General features: G+C 39.7%; 1 protein-coding gene across 8 annotated transcripts in view; it reads left to right on the forward strand.

The window, feature by feature from the left end:
- The window catches only part of HIVEP1 (HIVEP zinc finger 1), a 163,055-nt gene that overhangs the window by 99,472 nt on the left and 47,921 nt on the right, over positions 1-15,662 (forward strand). For all 8 annotated transcript variants that reach the window (XM_061592031.1, XM_061592024.1, XM_061592071.1 and 5 more), the window contains exons 3-4: positions 3,497-3,550; positions 7,282-13,190. In XM_061592031.1, coding sequence (XP_061448015.1) covers positions 3,497-3,550; positions 7,282-13,190 — 5,963 coding nt within the window. The remainder of the gene's footprint in view (positions 1-3,496; positions 3,551-7,281; positions 13,191-15,662) is intronic.

Raw genomic sequence — 15,662 nt, forward strand, 5'->3', positions numbered from 1 at the left:
ACCCCAGTTGTTATGGCATGGATCCAAACTAAGTTTCCACAAGCGATGGCATCACTTTATTGCAATGAAGAGTGAGGTAGCTTTAAAGCTAAACATTTTCCACATAATTTAATATATTTCTAACCCACCCTTCATCAAACCTGATCTCTGCCCTAATCAGAACCATGGGTTCCTATTACAGTAATGGGATGTTTAATATTCAGTGAGCAGAATTTGGTCAAAAGAAGCAAAAAGCTTTTTATTTATTTATTACATGAGTTCCTGGGTCAAGTCAGGAAGTGCATACAATGAGGGCATGCCAACATCCATGCTGGTACCATAACCTAAAATAGGCTATTGTGACAGCAAGAAGGTTTATATCAGTATGTTTATATATGAAGGTCACTTAGGGCAATGCCAGAAAAAAAAGTGGTTGAAAGTCATAAGTATAACAGCATACACTAATCTTTTCCAAGTAAAATTGCAGGGACTTCTTTGAGATGTTTCCCCCTATTTTGTTTGAGAAAAGAGGCATTAATTTAAACCTAGTGTTCATTTAGATTGTCAAAGATATGCAAAAGAAGTTTCTGTCTCCCCCCCTCCAATTTATATCTTAGCAATTACCAATTACCAATCTATTACCAATTATCTGTTACCAATTATCTATTACGAATAGAGCTGCTACAAGCTACTGAGACTGAATCTGTCCAAATTTTGACAAAAATCTGTCAGGAAATATGGAAAACTAAACAATGGCCTACAGACTGGAAGCGTTCAATATATATCCCAATTTCAAAGAAAGGAGATCCCAGGGAATGCAGTAATTATCAAACTATTGCCTTAATATCCCATTCAAGTAAAGTAATGCTGAAGATTCTGCAACATAGGCTCTTACCAGATATGGAGCAAGAAATGCCAGACATCCAAGCTGGATTTAGAAAGGGAAGAGGCACCAGAGATCATATAGCAAACATACATTGGATAATGGAACGGAGCAGGGAATTTCGGAAGAAAATCACCCTGTGCTTTATAGATTACAGCAAAGCCTTTGACTGTGTAGATCATGAAAAACTATGGAATGCTTTAAAAGAAATGGGGGTGCCACAGCATCTGATTGTCCTGATGCGCAAGGACAGAATATGGAGAAACTGGTTGGTTCCCCATCGGAAAGGATGTGAGACAGGGGTGTATTTTATCACCCTATTTGTTTAACCTATACACAGAACATATCATATGGAAAGCGGGATTGGACCAAGATGGAGGTGGTGTGAAAAGTGGAGGGAGAAATATCAATAATTGAAGATATGCAGACGATACCATACTACTAGCAGAAACCAGTAATGATTTGAAACGAATGCTGATGAAAGTTAAAGAGGAAAGCACAAAAGCAGGACTACAGCTGAACAACAAAAAGACTAAAGTAATGACAACAGAAGATTTATGTAACTTTAAAGTTGACAATGAGGACATTGAATTTGTCAAGGATTATCAATACCTCGGCACAGTCATTCATCAAAATGGAGGCAATAGTCAAGAAATCAGAAGAAGGCTAGAACTGGGGAGGGCAGCTATGAGAGAACTAGAAAAGGTCCTCAAATGCAAAGATGTATCACTGAACACTAAAGTCAGGATCATTCTGACCATGGTATTCCCCATCTCTATGTATGGATGTGAAAGTTGGACAGTGAAAAAAGGTGGTAAGAGAAAAATCAACTCAATTGAAATGTGGTGTTGGAGGAGAGCTTTGCAGATACCATGGACTGCTACAAAGACAAATAATTGGGTGTTAGAACAAATGAAACCAGAACTATCACTAGAAGCTAAAACGATGAAACTGAGGTTATCATACTTTGGACACATAATGAGAAGACATGATTCACTAGAAAAGACAATAATGTTGGGAAAAACAGAAGGGAGTAGAAAAAGAGGAAGGCCAAACAAGAGATGGATTGATTCCATAAAGGAAGCCACAGACCTGAACTTACAAGATCTGAATTGGGTGGTTCATGACACATGCTTTTGGAGGTCACTGATTCATAGGGTCACCATAAGTAGTGATTGACTTGAAGGCACATAACAACAATTTTGACATCTGGTGACACTTTCTTGCAGAACTGAGATGTAAGGATTCTAAATGTTGACACCTCTTACTTTTAGGAGTGGGAGCCAGTATGGTGTAGTGGTTAAAGTGATGGACAACAAACTGGGAGACCAGGGTTCAAATCCCCACACAGCTCACTGGGTGATCTTGGGCCAGTCACTGCCTCCCAGTCTCAGAGGAAGGCAATGGTAAACCCCCTGTGAATACCTCTGACCATGAAAACCCTTTTCATAGGGTCGCCATAAGTCGGAATCGGCTTGAAGGCAGTCCATTTCATTTTCATTTACTTTTAGGAGGACTAAGACTTTGACACTTTTATCCCATTAGTTTAAGTACAAATAATTGAAATCCCACACTCCTTAAACCCTACTTATCTTTGTAATCGCCTCTTTCCTTTTGACATATTATAATCTTTAACATAATCTGAAAGCACCCACACATATACTATATTGAATACAGTAATCCCACACATATACTATATTGAATACATTAGTCTTGGTGATTATTACTGAACATAGAAATCCTGCCTCTTGGATTTTCGTTATAACCTGAGCATTTTCTTGGATACATTATTAACCCCTGTTTCTTCAGATAGAAACTTGTAGTCAGAGGTAAAGCCAGTAATGGGCTGTGCTAATTGACATTATTATTAATGTAGTCTTAAATGGGCTGCATGCCCTAAGCTTTCAGCATAGGATGGTTTTCCCTAAGAACATAAGAGGACTGCTACATTAGATCAAAGGCCTATCTAGTCCAACATTCTATTCTTAGCATGGCAACAGGAAGCACACAAGCAAGATTTCTTTGCAGTAGCTCCTGTCTCTTTTCCCCAGCAACTGGAATTCAGAGGCATACTGCTTCTGATACTGGAGGATAGTACATAGCCATCACGACTAGTTAATGGCTTTGTTCATCATGAATTTGTCTAATCCCTGTTTAAATCCATCCAAGCTCATCACTACATCTTGTGGTAACAAATTCCATAGTTTAACTATGTGTTGTGTGAAGAACTACTGTGTAGTTCATGAAAGAGAGAGAGACATATTCCTATCTACTTTTTACACACACATACACCCCGCTTACTTACCTTTTGTCTAAGCTTTTTCCACCCTAGGCTCCTTTGGGAGGAAGGACAGGATAGAAATTTTAAAAAGACTTGAGCATTATAAGCTTTCCTCATAGGGAAGTTGCTCCAGTTCATGTATCATTTTGGTTGCTCTTTGCTGCCCTTCCAATGAGCAGTGTTTGTATTGTGTATGAAGATACGTAAACTGTTCAATAATGTAAAAAAATAAGGTGGTTCATTTTTTTACAAGTGTTTGTTCAACATTGTTAGTGAGGAAAAGACATTGAAACCATTTGCCTTCAAAGTATATTTTTATCCTTGGTTCTGATTTTTATCATTATTTTCTTTAGAAAAAATTGAAGAAGCTCAAAAAGAACTTAATGAAACTGAAGACCCACAGAAAGGTAAAAAACACAATTATTTCTCTTCCTTCATCCCTCTCCCTGCCAATTCCATACATTTTACCTTATGGATAAATGAATAAAATGTTATCTGGTGATACCAGCCTTTAAAGACAGTACATTGCTTATATTGTCATGATATGAATAATGGACCACCAATGGCGGCTTAATAATCTTGCCAGACACAGAGGTTTGGGGAAGTTGTACGTGTAAAAAGTTATTTTATTTAAATTGATTGAATTTTTTGTGGGCTGATAACTTGTTTTTTAACTGTACTGGCTATAAAAAGGGTGGCTTGTTGGAAAGACAGATAAACTTGAACTTGTCATCCTGTGTCTGTCCTTTTATAAAGTAAGTCAACATGCAAAAACTTGGTAAGATTGTATTAGAAAACTGTAACATAAGAAGAACCCTGCTGAATTATATCCATTGGGGTAGCCAACATGGAGTGTTCCAGATGTTGTGGACTACAACTCCCATAATCCCTGACCATTGGCCATGCTGGCTGGGGCTGGAGAGGCATCTGGAGGGCACTGTGCTGGCTACTCCTAGTCCAGTATTCTGTTTCCTACAGTAGCCAGCCAGATTCCTCTGGGAAGCCCACAGGCAGGGCATGAAGGCAATAGTGTTCCTCTGCTCTTGTCCTCCAGTAATTGTTGTTCTTGGACATACTGTCTCTAAACATGCAGATTCTACTTAGCTATAATGACTTATAACTAGTTGTTGATAGCTCTATTATCCCTAAATTTAAACTAGATGTTGATACTTCAGTCTTGGTGCCTTATATACTCTTGCCAAATGGACTGAAAAAACTTACTTTCCTAATTTTGAAAGTATATTAACTTCTGTCTGTGTTTGGATTGTGTTGAAATTACTTGGAATATTTTTAACTTCTTGGAAAGTTTTGATTTAATAGTTATGTACCAATGTTGTTCATTATCTATCATTTTGTATCTCTGTCATGAACATCCACTCCTCTTGAAAACTTGGAATTGGATTTTGAATTTATTTTATCGTAAAGCCTGATAATTTTTAGTAAATGTTTCTTAAAACATATTCCTGATATGTGGTTATCATTGGGAATATTTAGGAGAGGTTAGAAAGGGTTGGCCTCCATCTTAAAGTCTCTGTATCTGGTTCTTACAATGTAAATTGTGCATATATCTCTTTAAAACAAATAAACAAAAAACCTTGGAGGCAATTGCCAGAAAGAGCTCAATCTACTGTTTCAAAGGCTTTAAAGGCATACATACACACCTGATTCCAAACACCTTGTTAGGGCCAGCATATGTGGTTTAGTCAGTTATAGGTACCAGAGCATGAAAAAAGTAACATGAAAATCAGCCCCCAGTCTCTGGTTTTTTACTTTGCAAATTATTACCAGTTTGGAAGGCAAAACCTGCCCTCTGTATATGGTGCTGGATTGCCTGGCCTTCATTGACAGGGATTGCACAGGAATGTGCAATGTGATCTGCACACACAGCCAGGAATATGCAAGCCCTGACTCCAGATACATATAACTTGTCGAAACAGCTGGCATTTTGTTAGTACTAAAAAAAAAGAAGAAGTTGCCTGAAGTAACCAATATTACCTTGTACTTTTAGGGCACATTCTAAGGAATACAACTTAACATGCCAGATTTTAAGGAATATAACTTGCATAAACCATAACTAGCTGTGAATACTTCAATAACTTTTTAGTGCCACATTGACAACAATAGGCCTGTAAAGATAATACTTTAAAGGGTATTTAAGTACTTATTTTGCATATCACTGGGCTTCTCCAAGTATGAATATGAACTGTTGTCCATTTCCACTAACTTGAATCATAGCTTAATTTTACAATCAAAAGAAATGTCAGACAGACAGGTACCAGTGTAACTAGGCTGTGATAAGCTGGTTGTCTCTTATGCCTCAGTCAGGTTTCATTCATTCATCTCATTCCTTCTCCTGTTTGGTGAATCAATATATGAATCCCCCTCCTCAGTCTGTCCTTGTTGCTTTGGCTGCTTGACTTTTTTTAAAAAGGTCTTGTAGACACAACTGTACATGTTTTCTAGGCTGAAACAACCTGTATCTGAGGAAAATTAGAATAGGATATTTCCAGAAATATTAGGTTGTCCACGATTGTATTCACTGCAGCCATGCCTTCCTGCAACTTTTCGGCAGTCTTTGCCCATGGATATCCAGAGTTCCAGCTGCCTTTTCCCTATCTCAATTCTGTTGTGGTAGTTCCCATACAATAGTCCTAAGATTTTAATTCAAGGTCTTTGCTCTTAACTTCCTATCTGAATGGAAGAACTCATTTCTACTGATTATTCCTAAAGAACATGTGACATTTGTAAGTGCATATGCTTTAAATCTCTCACTGTTGAAATCTACTCAGCAAATCAGTTGTGAGTGCCAGACCCAGCAGAGTTGGGATTGTTTTCACAATAGGAGAGAAAACACAGTGAGTGTGTTTAATTTAGCACTTCATCTTTTAAAACTACTAAAATAATTCTGTCTTAAATATGGGGGGGGGAAACCATGTGTATTGATTTTTGCTAAGTACAGCAAAGTCTCAAGAAAAGAAACTATTCCATTCAGACGTTTTAGGAACTAGAGGCCAGAAGTAAAAAAGTCCATTTATGTTTGTACTTACTTGGCTCTCAAATGAAGATTTGGTTGAAGAATAATGCTTTGTATCCTCATAGGGATGGAGAACCTGTGGCATTTCAGATGTTGTTGGATTACTCCATCAGCCCTAGTCGATGGTGGGAGTTGTAATCCAGCAACATCTGGAGAGTCACATGTCCCTCCCCATATCTGCTTTAGTAGTTCTTGTTGATGTGAAAATATTCCATTTGAATAGAATAGCCTGCAGCTTGCTTAGAAACAGTCCCATGTGCTGAAGGTGGTCCCATAGAATTTTAGATTTTGGAGGGGTCCAATGACCAGATTGTCCAAACTCTGAACTAGTATCCATGTTATCCACAGCCAGAGGGTGGAATTTAATTAACTCAGACTCAGACTAGACCCACTGAAATCAAAGAAGTTAATCATGAGTTAAATCCATTGGGTGGTGTTCAATGCTAGTCCTACTCAAGAGTAGTCCTTTGAAGTTAATAATGACCAAGGCTGCAATCCAATATACACTTACCTAGAAGTAAGTCCCATTGAACCCAATGGCGCATACTTCTGAGTAGACATGTATTGGATTGTAGCTTTACTTAGGACTTGGTTGAATACAGTCCATTGGTTTCAATGGGTCTACTCTTGAGTACACTCCAGAAACTACATGAGGGAGCATTGTTTGACTAAAATCCATTTTAATGAGTTTAAATTTAATTAACCAAGCAAATAGTTTTAGAGTGGTAGTAAAAACATGGAGAAAATGGAATAGCAAATATTGGTAAATTATGTGTTTAGCTTAAGGAACCTTAAATAATGTGTGCTAGAACTGAAACAAGTCTGAAGAATATTCTCCAAATTAAAATGTACTCAGAACTAGTGCAGTTCCGTGAAATGCTGTATTGGGTTCAAACTCTGCTCAGCCTTATACATTTGAGGTGATCTTGAGCAAGTTAGCATCTTCCGCCTCAGTTCCTTATTTGCAAAATGGAATGGTGTTAAATAGGTGCCAAGGTGAGGGTAAAGACTATATAACATTCAGTATGCTGAAAGTACTATGTAAATGATACTGATATCATTTGTGCAATCACCATGTGACTTTATCTCTTTGTATTTGGACAGAAATCTCTGAGGCTGTTACAAGAGGGAGCACAGACGCAGTTAAAGGTGTGAAGCGTAAAAAGATTGTAACTGAGAATCACCTGACAAAAATACCAAAATCACCTTTGAGAACACCCACTCGGTCAAAACCTAGAGAAAAAGTAGAAGAACCTTCTTCATTGTCTAATATTCTTCCTGATACTTCAGAGCTCCTAAAAGAAGTGCACAGTTTGTCTACACAGAATGGGAAACAAAACAAACGAAATGAGGGGATGCTTAGCAGCGAGGTAGCTTTTAAAACATCCAGATCTGAGACTTCATTTCACCCCAAGTTGTCGCTGTTACCTCAGTCCTCGGACTTGAATAAATGGCCAGTAGAAGACCACAGTTCAGCCCAATTAAATTTACCAGTGAAGAAGGTTTCCACTAGCTCAAGTACAGCCACGGCTGACAGTAATGAATGTATTACTTTTGTTGATTGTAGTCATTCATCCTCATGTACAAATACTGCATTCGATGTCTTACTGAAAGCTATGGAGCCTGAGCTGAACACCTTAGCACAAGAGTGCCCTTCCAGTGGGATGCAAATAGAAAAACTGAGACCAAATAAAACTGTAAGCGCCTCTTCTTGTCTCACATCCAATACATTGAGTGTCCAAAGTCATGCTGTGCAGCCAGAATTTGTAGCTGGATCTCAATTTTTTCCTTGCACATCACAGACTGTGCATGTAGCAACATCAGGGAAGAGTGAACAAGCACAGATGCCCTCAGCTGATAACTCACAAGAACAAGTTCTTGCTAAAGCTGGGGGAAAAAATCAACAAATTACTCCGTGCCCTAGCTACCCTAATTCTCTGGTACAACAGCAGAACCAGGAAAATCTCAAACTCCAACATATATACAGCATAGCAGTAACCTCTCCAATAATCAGCCCCCAGCCTTCTGTTACTCAGGCTTTTTCTCAAAACCAGCTAGTAGCAAAATCTTCTCCTTTGTCAGTTCATCCGTCTAGCTCTACCACCCAATTACCTATACCTCCCTTGTACAACTCAGCCCAGATAGCTTCAGTTGTCAGTCATGGTGTAGAACAAATATGTAACCTTCTAAAAGTCCAGAAGCCTAAAAAACTAGGGAAATATGTCTGTGAGTATTGTAATAGGGCTTGTGCCAAGCCCAGTGTTCTCCTAAAGCACATTCGCTCCCACACAGGAGAACGACCATATCCTTGTGAGACTTGTGGATTTTCATTTAAGACCAAAAGCAATCTGTATAAGCACAAAAAATCCCATGCTCATGCCATCAAACTTGGGCTTGTCCTTCAGCCAGATTCTAGTGGGTTTCTTTCCCATGAATCTGACAAAGCACTTAGCATCCATTCAGATGTGGAAGAAAGTGGTGACAGTGATGATGATGGCACAGCTGATGAAAGACAAGATGACCAAGGATCATTAGAAGCAGAACCTGCACATGTAGTGAAAGTCCCATTCAATTCTGATTCACTGCACAAAAGTACGCCAATCTCACTAAGCAATCCAGAATATACACTGGGTGACTCCTCATTTCAGGACTCACCTACACAAGCAAGGACACCTTTACCTAAAGTGACAGTTTGCCCCGTAAATGTTTCTCCTTTAAGATCAGATAGCCCCAGAGTAGCAGACCTCACCTCTACACTTTTAGCAACTCAACAACCAGGGGACTTGAAAGTAACAGATGTGAAACCAAATTTAACACATATGCTGGTAAAGGAGTCTGATGCTGATCAGCATCAGAAAACAGAAACAAACATTTCTGAGGAACAGCTTGGGGCCCCTGCAGGGACAGCGATACATGCTCAGCTGCAAAGACAGCAGGCAACAGATTGTTCTCAGGATCAGCAAGTAAAATGTCTCCTGAGCCCCAGAAGTTTAGGTAGTACTGATTCGGGCTACTTTTCACGTTCAGAAAGTGCAGATCAGACAATGAGTCCACCAGCACCTTTTATGAAAGGACTGCCCATTTCTGAAAAAGATCCAAGTAAAAGTTGCATGCAACGAATGAGCACCACTGTGGCATCTGTTGTACAAACCATTTGTGCTGACAAGACCTTGCTATCATCTGGACAAATGAGGCCACCTTTGGCCACAAAAACACTTGAAGAACATATTTCAAAGTTAATATCTGATAATGAGGCTGTAGTGGATGACAAACAGTTGGATAGTGTGAAGCCACGGAGAACATCCCTTTCAAGAAGAGGCAGTATTGATTCTCCAAAGTCCTACATTTTTAAAGACTCGTTTCAGTTTGACCTAAAACCAATGGGTAGAAGAACTAGCTCAAGCTCTGATATACCAAAGTCTCCTTTTACACCAACTGAGAAGTCAAAGCAAGTTTTTCTGCTGTCCGTACCAACTCTTGATTGTTTGCCTATAACCAGAAGTAATTCTATGCCTACTACCAGTTATTCAGCTGTACCTACAAATGTAATACCTCCCCCTCACCCACTACGTGGAAGCCAGTCTTTTGATGATAAAATTGGCTCCTTGTATGATGATGTCTTTGTGCCAGCACCTGCTACTCCACAGCTTCAAGGTGGACACCCTCGCACCCTTGTTCGACAAGCAGCAATAGAAGATTCTTCAGTCAGTGAAGGGCATACTTTTGGACAAGCACGATCTGTCGATGAAAGTTATGGATGCAACACATCAAATGAATTTTTAATGGCAAGAAGCAAGTCACTTGTACAAGGATCAACTTTCGATAAAATTAAAAAGTCACACCAAGGCCGAGGGACAATGTTTGAGTGTGAGACCTGCAGAAATAGATACAGAAAACTGGAAAACTTTGAGAACCATAAAAAGTTTTATTGTTCAGAGTTGCACGGACCAAAAACCAAGGCAGCTATACGAGACTCTGACCACAAGACAGTCTTGAACAGTACACAACCCCAAATTCTTCACTATCGAGTTGCCACTTCAACTGGTGTCTGGGAGCAGACACCTCAGATAAGAAAAAGGAGGAAAATGAAAAGTGTTGGAGATGATGATGATGAACCGCAGACAAATGATACTAGCAGTAGTTTGTCAAAGAGCATAGCAGGTGTGTCAGAGTGTCAAAACAAACCAGGAAACACAGTCAGTGTCTCTAAACATACTGCTGCAATCATCGGTTCACACAGCATTTCACTTCAGAAACTGACACAAGAAGAGCTGGAGACTCATGGCACAGAACAGACTATGGGGTCAAAGGTGATGTTGCATGGGGAGAAGCAGACTGTTCCAGGTGCATCAGAAAAAAATGAACTGAAAAGACAAGGGGCTGGGATTTCAGTAATACAGCACACAAACTCCTTAAGCAGGCCTAGTTCATTTGAAAAATCAGATTCTTTTGAAAGAGTATCGCCAATTTCCCTCCAGGACGCTAACAAAGCTGTGAAGCTCCATTCCTTGAATACTATTATAGCTCAAGAAGAGAAGCATTCCCTCCTGAGTGTCTCCCACTGTGCTCAAGTAGCGGAAGCTTCAAGAGTTCAGCTTCACGAACATCAAGGCACTCCTAATGAAAGAAATGCACCAGTTCAACCACTAAGACTTGTTCGCCAACATAACATCCAGGTTCCTGAAATACTGGTAACAGAAGAGCCAGAAAGAGATCAGGAAAGCCAATGCAGCGATCAGGAGAAGACAGAAAAATTTAACTGGCCCCAGCGTAGTGAAACTCTGTCAAAGCTACCCACAGAAAAACTTCCACCAAAAAAAAAGAGAATTCGCTTGGCTGAAATAGAGCACTCTTCTGCTGAGTCAAGCTTTGAATCTACACTTTCCAGAAGTCTGAGTCGGGAGAGTAGCTTGTCACGTGCATCTAGTTTCTCGGCTTCTTTCGATAAAGATGATGTGTCTAAGAATGAGATTACTTCGAAAGCAGAACCTGCAAATAAATCCCTGGAATTTCTTACAATTCCTACAAGTTCAAATACACTTAGTGTGCCTGGTCCTCATTACAGAGAAATGCGACGTGCTGCTTCTGAACAAATTAACTGTACCCAGCCTTCCATGGAAGTTGCCGATCACAGAAGCAAGTCCTTTGACTGTGGAAGTGCAGTTCCATGCAAGCCTGCCTCACTTCTAGAGATATCTACTTCCAAACTGGCTTCTGGTAGTGGTGGTATTGGGCATGTACCTCTGTTAGAAAGGAGGAGGGGTCCCCTTGTAAGGCAAATATCTTTAAATATTGCTCCAGAAAAGAATCAGCCTGATGTCATGTCAAGTTCTTCTTTTCAAACGGATTCTGCAGATATTTCTACAGTGTCCTTTCAGAGGTTGCAGGGCTCTGGGAAACCACCTGAGGAATTTCATTCAAGTTCTCTGCATCCCCAGACTTATGCCAAGCCTTTGTGTGAGTCTCAGTCAGTGAAAAGCAACAACTCTCTTAACTTGACTTCCGGTGAACAGTCTTTAGGCTCTAGTATGCATCATCACGGTCAGCAAATTTCACTCAATCAGTATTCCCAAGCAACTTTTAAGGGACCAGCACTTGGAACTCAGAAAAGCATGAGCACCGTTGCTGGTCAGCATAGTATGCAAGAGGATTGTTTTGCTCCCAAATATCAGCTTCAAGTTAAAACACTGCACATAGGACAGCAATATCCTCTAGGTCTTCCAGGCTCAGCCAGCACAGAACAGACTGGAGCTTCATTAGAAATACAAACTAAAGTAAATGACAAAATGTCCGAGCCATATGTGGCACAACCCTTGCAACAAACTGTTCCTGATAATTGTAGTAGTCAAATGTATCAGGTTGCACCCTTTGTCCCTGTGCGCATTCACAGTAATATCCCATCATATGGCTTGGCTGCTGTTGCACCCCTTCCTCAAATTTTAGTGACACGGAATCAGGTAAACCAGTCCCTCTGTAAAATAAATACTGCATCAGTACCAACAGTCAAAGATCAAACTCAGCTGCCAAAATCCCACAAAGATCATCTGAGATGTTTGACAAGTTCACAGCCAGCATCTATGTTTGAAAATTTGATTTACGAGTCAGAAAGCAGAAATTCAGCTTCATTAGGGTCCTTAAATATGATTCAGAAAGTGCCAATTGGTGGACTTTTCCCTCAACAGGAAGCCACAGCCTCAAGTAAGCGGATGCTGTCTCCAGCCAATAGTTTAGACATTGCCATGGAAAAACACCAGAAGCGTGTTAAAGATGAAAGTGGAGCTGCTTGCACTACAGGTGCTGTGTCATTGCATCCATTGATCATAAAAGCTAGTGAACCTAATAAGCAGAAAAAGCCACTGCTAGTGCGGCAGATTTGCACAATTGAGACCCTTGAAAATTTCTCATTAGATCAAGATGAAAAAAGCACTGGCGCTGGTAATTCATTGCTGCCCAGTTCAGCTGAATCTGCTCAGTCTGGGGTTTCTTCATTCATAAAGGAACCTTTAGAGTACGACAACCTATCAATTTCTGAAAGTGGAAGGTTAGCAGTCAGAAAGCCACTTGAATCTACTCCACTGAATGTTCAGGCTGCATTTCTGAAGGTTCTGAATAACAGTCAAAAGAGAATGTCTCCAGGAGTTAATAATGACAGTAAGCAACCCAGTGTCCCGAGCCAAGCAAAATCTGGATCCACTTTGTCCATCGTAAATGCAGGCGATATACAACTATTATCTTTTCCAAGCCTGAAGACTACAACAAACTTTACATGGTGTTACTTGTTAAAAAGAAAACCTGTACATCTGTTGCAAAATGACCAAAAGACTTCAGCTTATTCTTCTTGGTCTATCAGCCCCAACAATCCTAATCCACTTGGTTTGCCGACAAAGCTTGCTCTTTCCCTTCTGAATTCAAACCAGAAAGCTGGAAAATCATCTTACACTCAAGCAATAAGTACTAACTTTAGATCTGACATTCTGGTCTACTCAAGCAAGTGGAAGAACAACTTACTTAAGGTACTTGGCCTATGCATCAATATATTGATTTTGACAGGCAGAATTAGTGTTTAGTATAAACTAAAGTATATATGCTCGTAAAAATGAGGATAACATATTTGCATTTGGGAAGAAATTTCATTGTGCTTTGTGTTGGTATATTTCTAATACTGCTTGATTTCATTGCTTATATAAATGTTGGGATATTTTTATCTAGGTAACATTATTTTAGAGGTTTATCACATCTCATGAAAAACATCTTCTGGTAACAATTTGTGCAGAAAACCAGGTACTTATGTAAAGAGCGTTTAGATATTCTTTGGATACTTGAAATTCCCAGAAGAGCTAATTTTATTCTTTTAAATTCCCCTCTTGAACTTGAATCGGAAACTCCTTTGGCATGGAATGTAATATTAAGGTGTCCCATATTCCTTCAGAGCTCATTCTCCCAGAGGGCAAGGCCATCACCCAGTGCTACTTACTTGAGAATCCTTATCTGTAGCAGAGATTTGTCATGTCAGTATTGTAGAGGAGTCTTTCTGTTTGAGCACTTTATTGGGTTCAAGAGGTTTGGTTATATGAACATCAGAGAAGAGGAAAGTTGTAGTTGCACTAATATGGAAAAGGTATATTATGCACATAACTAAAACAAAACTGGCATCATGCATCTGCCACAAAAAGCTTGCACAGTCAATATGCTGATGACACACAGTTCTATCTCTCTATTGCATCTGAATCAAGAGAGGCTCTGAAGGTGTTGGACCGGTGCCTGGAAACAGTGAAAAGCTGGATGGAAGCTAATAATCTGAGGCTGAATCCTGATAAGATGGAAATGCTGTGGGTGGGTCATTCCCGTATCCAGGAATTAGGTGTATGGCCTGCCCTAGGAGGGGTTGCACTCCCTCTGAAGGAACAGGTTCATAGTCTGGGAGTACTTCTGAATTCCAGCTTGTTACTGGAGTTTCAAGTGGCATCTGTGGCTAAGAGTGCTTATGTCTATCTTAGGGTGGTTCACCAGCTACAGTCGTTCCTGGACCGGGATAGCTTGGCTTCAGTGGTCCATGCACTAGTGAGCTTCTGCTTGGAGTACAATAATGTGGTCTGTGTGGGGCTGCCTTTGAAGATGGTTCAGAGGCTGTAGCTAGTGCAGAATGTGGCTGTTAGATTAGTAAGTAGAGCAGCCTGATAGGACCATGTGCCACCAGTCCTGAAAGCTCTGTACTGGCAGCAGGTGAGCAACTGAGAGCAATTCAAGGTGATAGAACTAGTGTACGAAGCCCTAATCAGCTTGAAAACTAGAGTGACTCCCCCAGTATCACTCATCTCCCTACGATTAGCAGTGGAGGCCTTGTTCGTGGTGCCACGTCTGGGTGCGGTCCAGTCGGCAACAACCGCTGACAGGGCTTTCTGAACGATGGTTCCCATTTGTGAAATGCTGTCCATGGTAGGTGTGCCTGTTTCCCTCGTTATTTAATTCCAGGAATTTTTTTTAAGCATTCCTGTTTACCCAGGCATTTGATAGCCAAGAGAGAACTGGTCACGGCAGCTGTGAAATTAATAACTGTGAGAGCAGGCAATTGCTTTTAAATGTTTGTAGATGTTCTAAATGTTTTAGATGGTTTTAATTGTTTTAAATTATTGTAAATATGTTCTTATTTGATTTTAAATTGTACTGTTTTAACTTTTTGCTGTTTGCTGCCCAGGGCTACTAAGGGTGGAATGCAAATTAAATAAACTTTCTTTAAATATTTTATTCTAAGAGCTTAATAAAAGCTACATTATTATAGTCCTCAATAATTTTGGTTGAATTTTTGTTTTTATTTTTTTAAGGAGAAGCAAGAAGAATGCTTTGGCGCACAAGTTGCATTATCGAATATAATTTATTTTACAGAGAAATGTAAAATGTAGGCATTAATTTTGCAGCTGGTGGAATATGTGAAGTGAAATCCCTCAATCCTAAATACAGTTTTTTTTCAGACTTTGAAAACTAGTAGGACAATCCTGCATACATCTGCTTACTCTCACGAAGTGGTTTCCTTCATCCCATGACCACCTTCTCCCATCCTTATGTATTTACTTCATCCCAATATCTCATATTCTAGTAAATGTGTTTTATATTTTAAAATACTGCCTATGAACAAAATATCCTAAATGGATTCAATCTAGAATAATTTAAAAATACACAGCAGATTGAGTTTATCTTATTTTAGTACTGCTTCCATTTCTGTGTAAAGATTTCTCCTTCTGTATTTAGCTGTTACTTCTTTGCCAAATGTTTAAACTATAGTGACTATAGCTATGCTGATTGTAAGATAAAGTGGATGGTCAGCCTGCTGTACAGTGAGGGGAAGGCCTACCAGGAGCCCAAATGCCTTTGAACTATTTAAGTGAAGCACATTCAGTGCCCTTGATTTCGTCAGGAAAGCCAAGCAAATCAGTAAGGCTTAAACACTTTTACCTTGGACCTTTGTGCAAATTATACCTTTGTGCATA

The sequence above is a fragment of the Rhineura floridana genome, chromosome 1 (genome assembly GCF_030035675.1).
Source record: "Rhineura floridana isolate rRhiFlo1 chromosome 1, rRhiFlo1.hap2, whole genome shotgun sequence".
NCBI classification, from domain to species: Eukaryota; Metazoa; Chordata; class Lepidosauria; order Squamata; family Rhineuridae; genus Rhineura; species Rhineura floridana.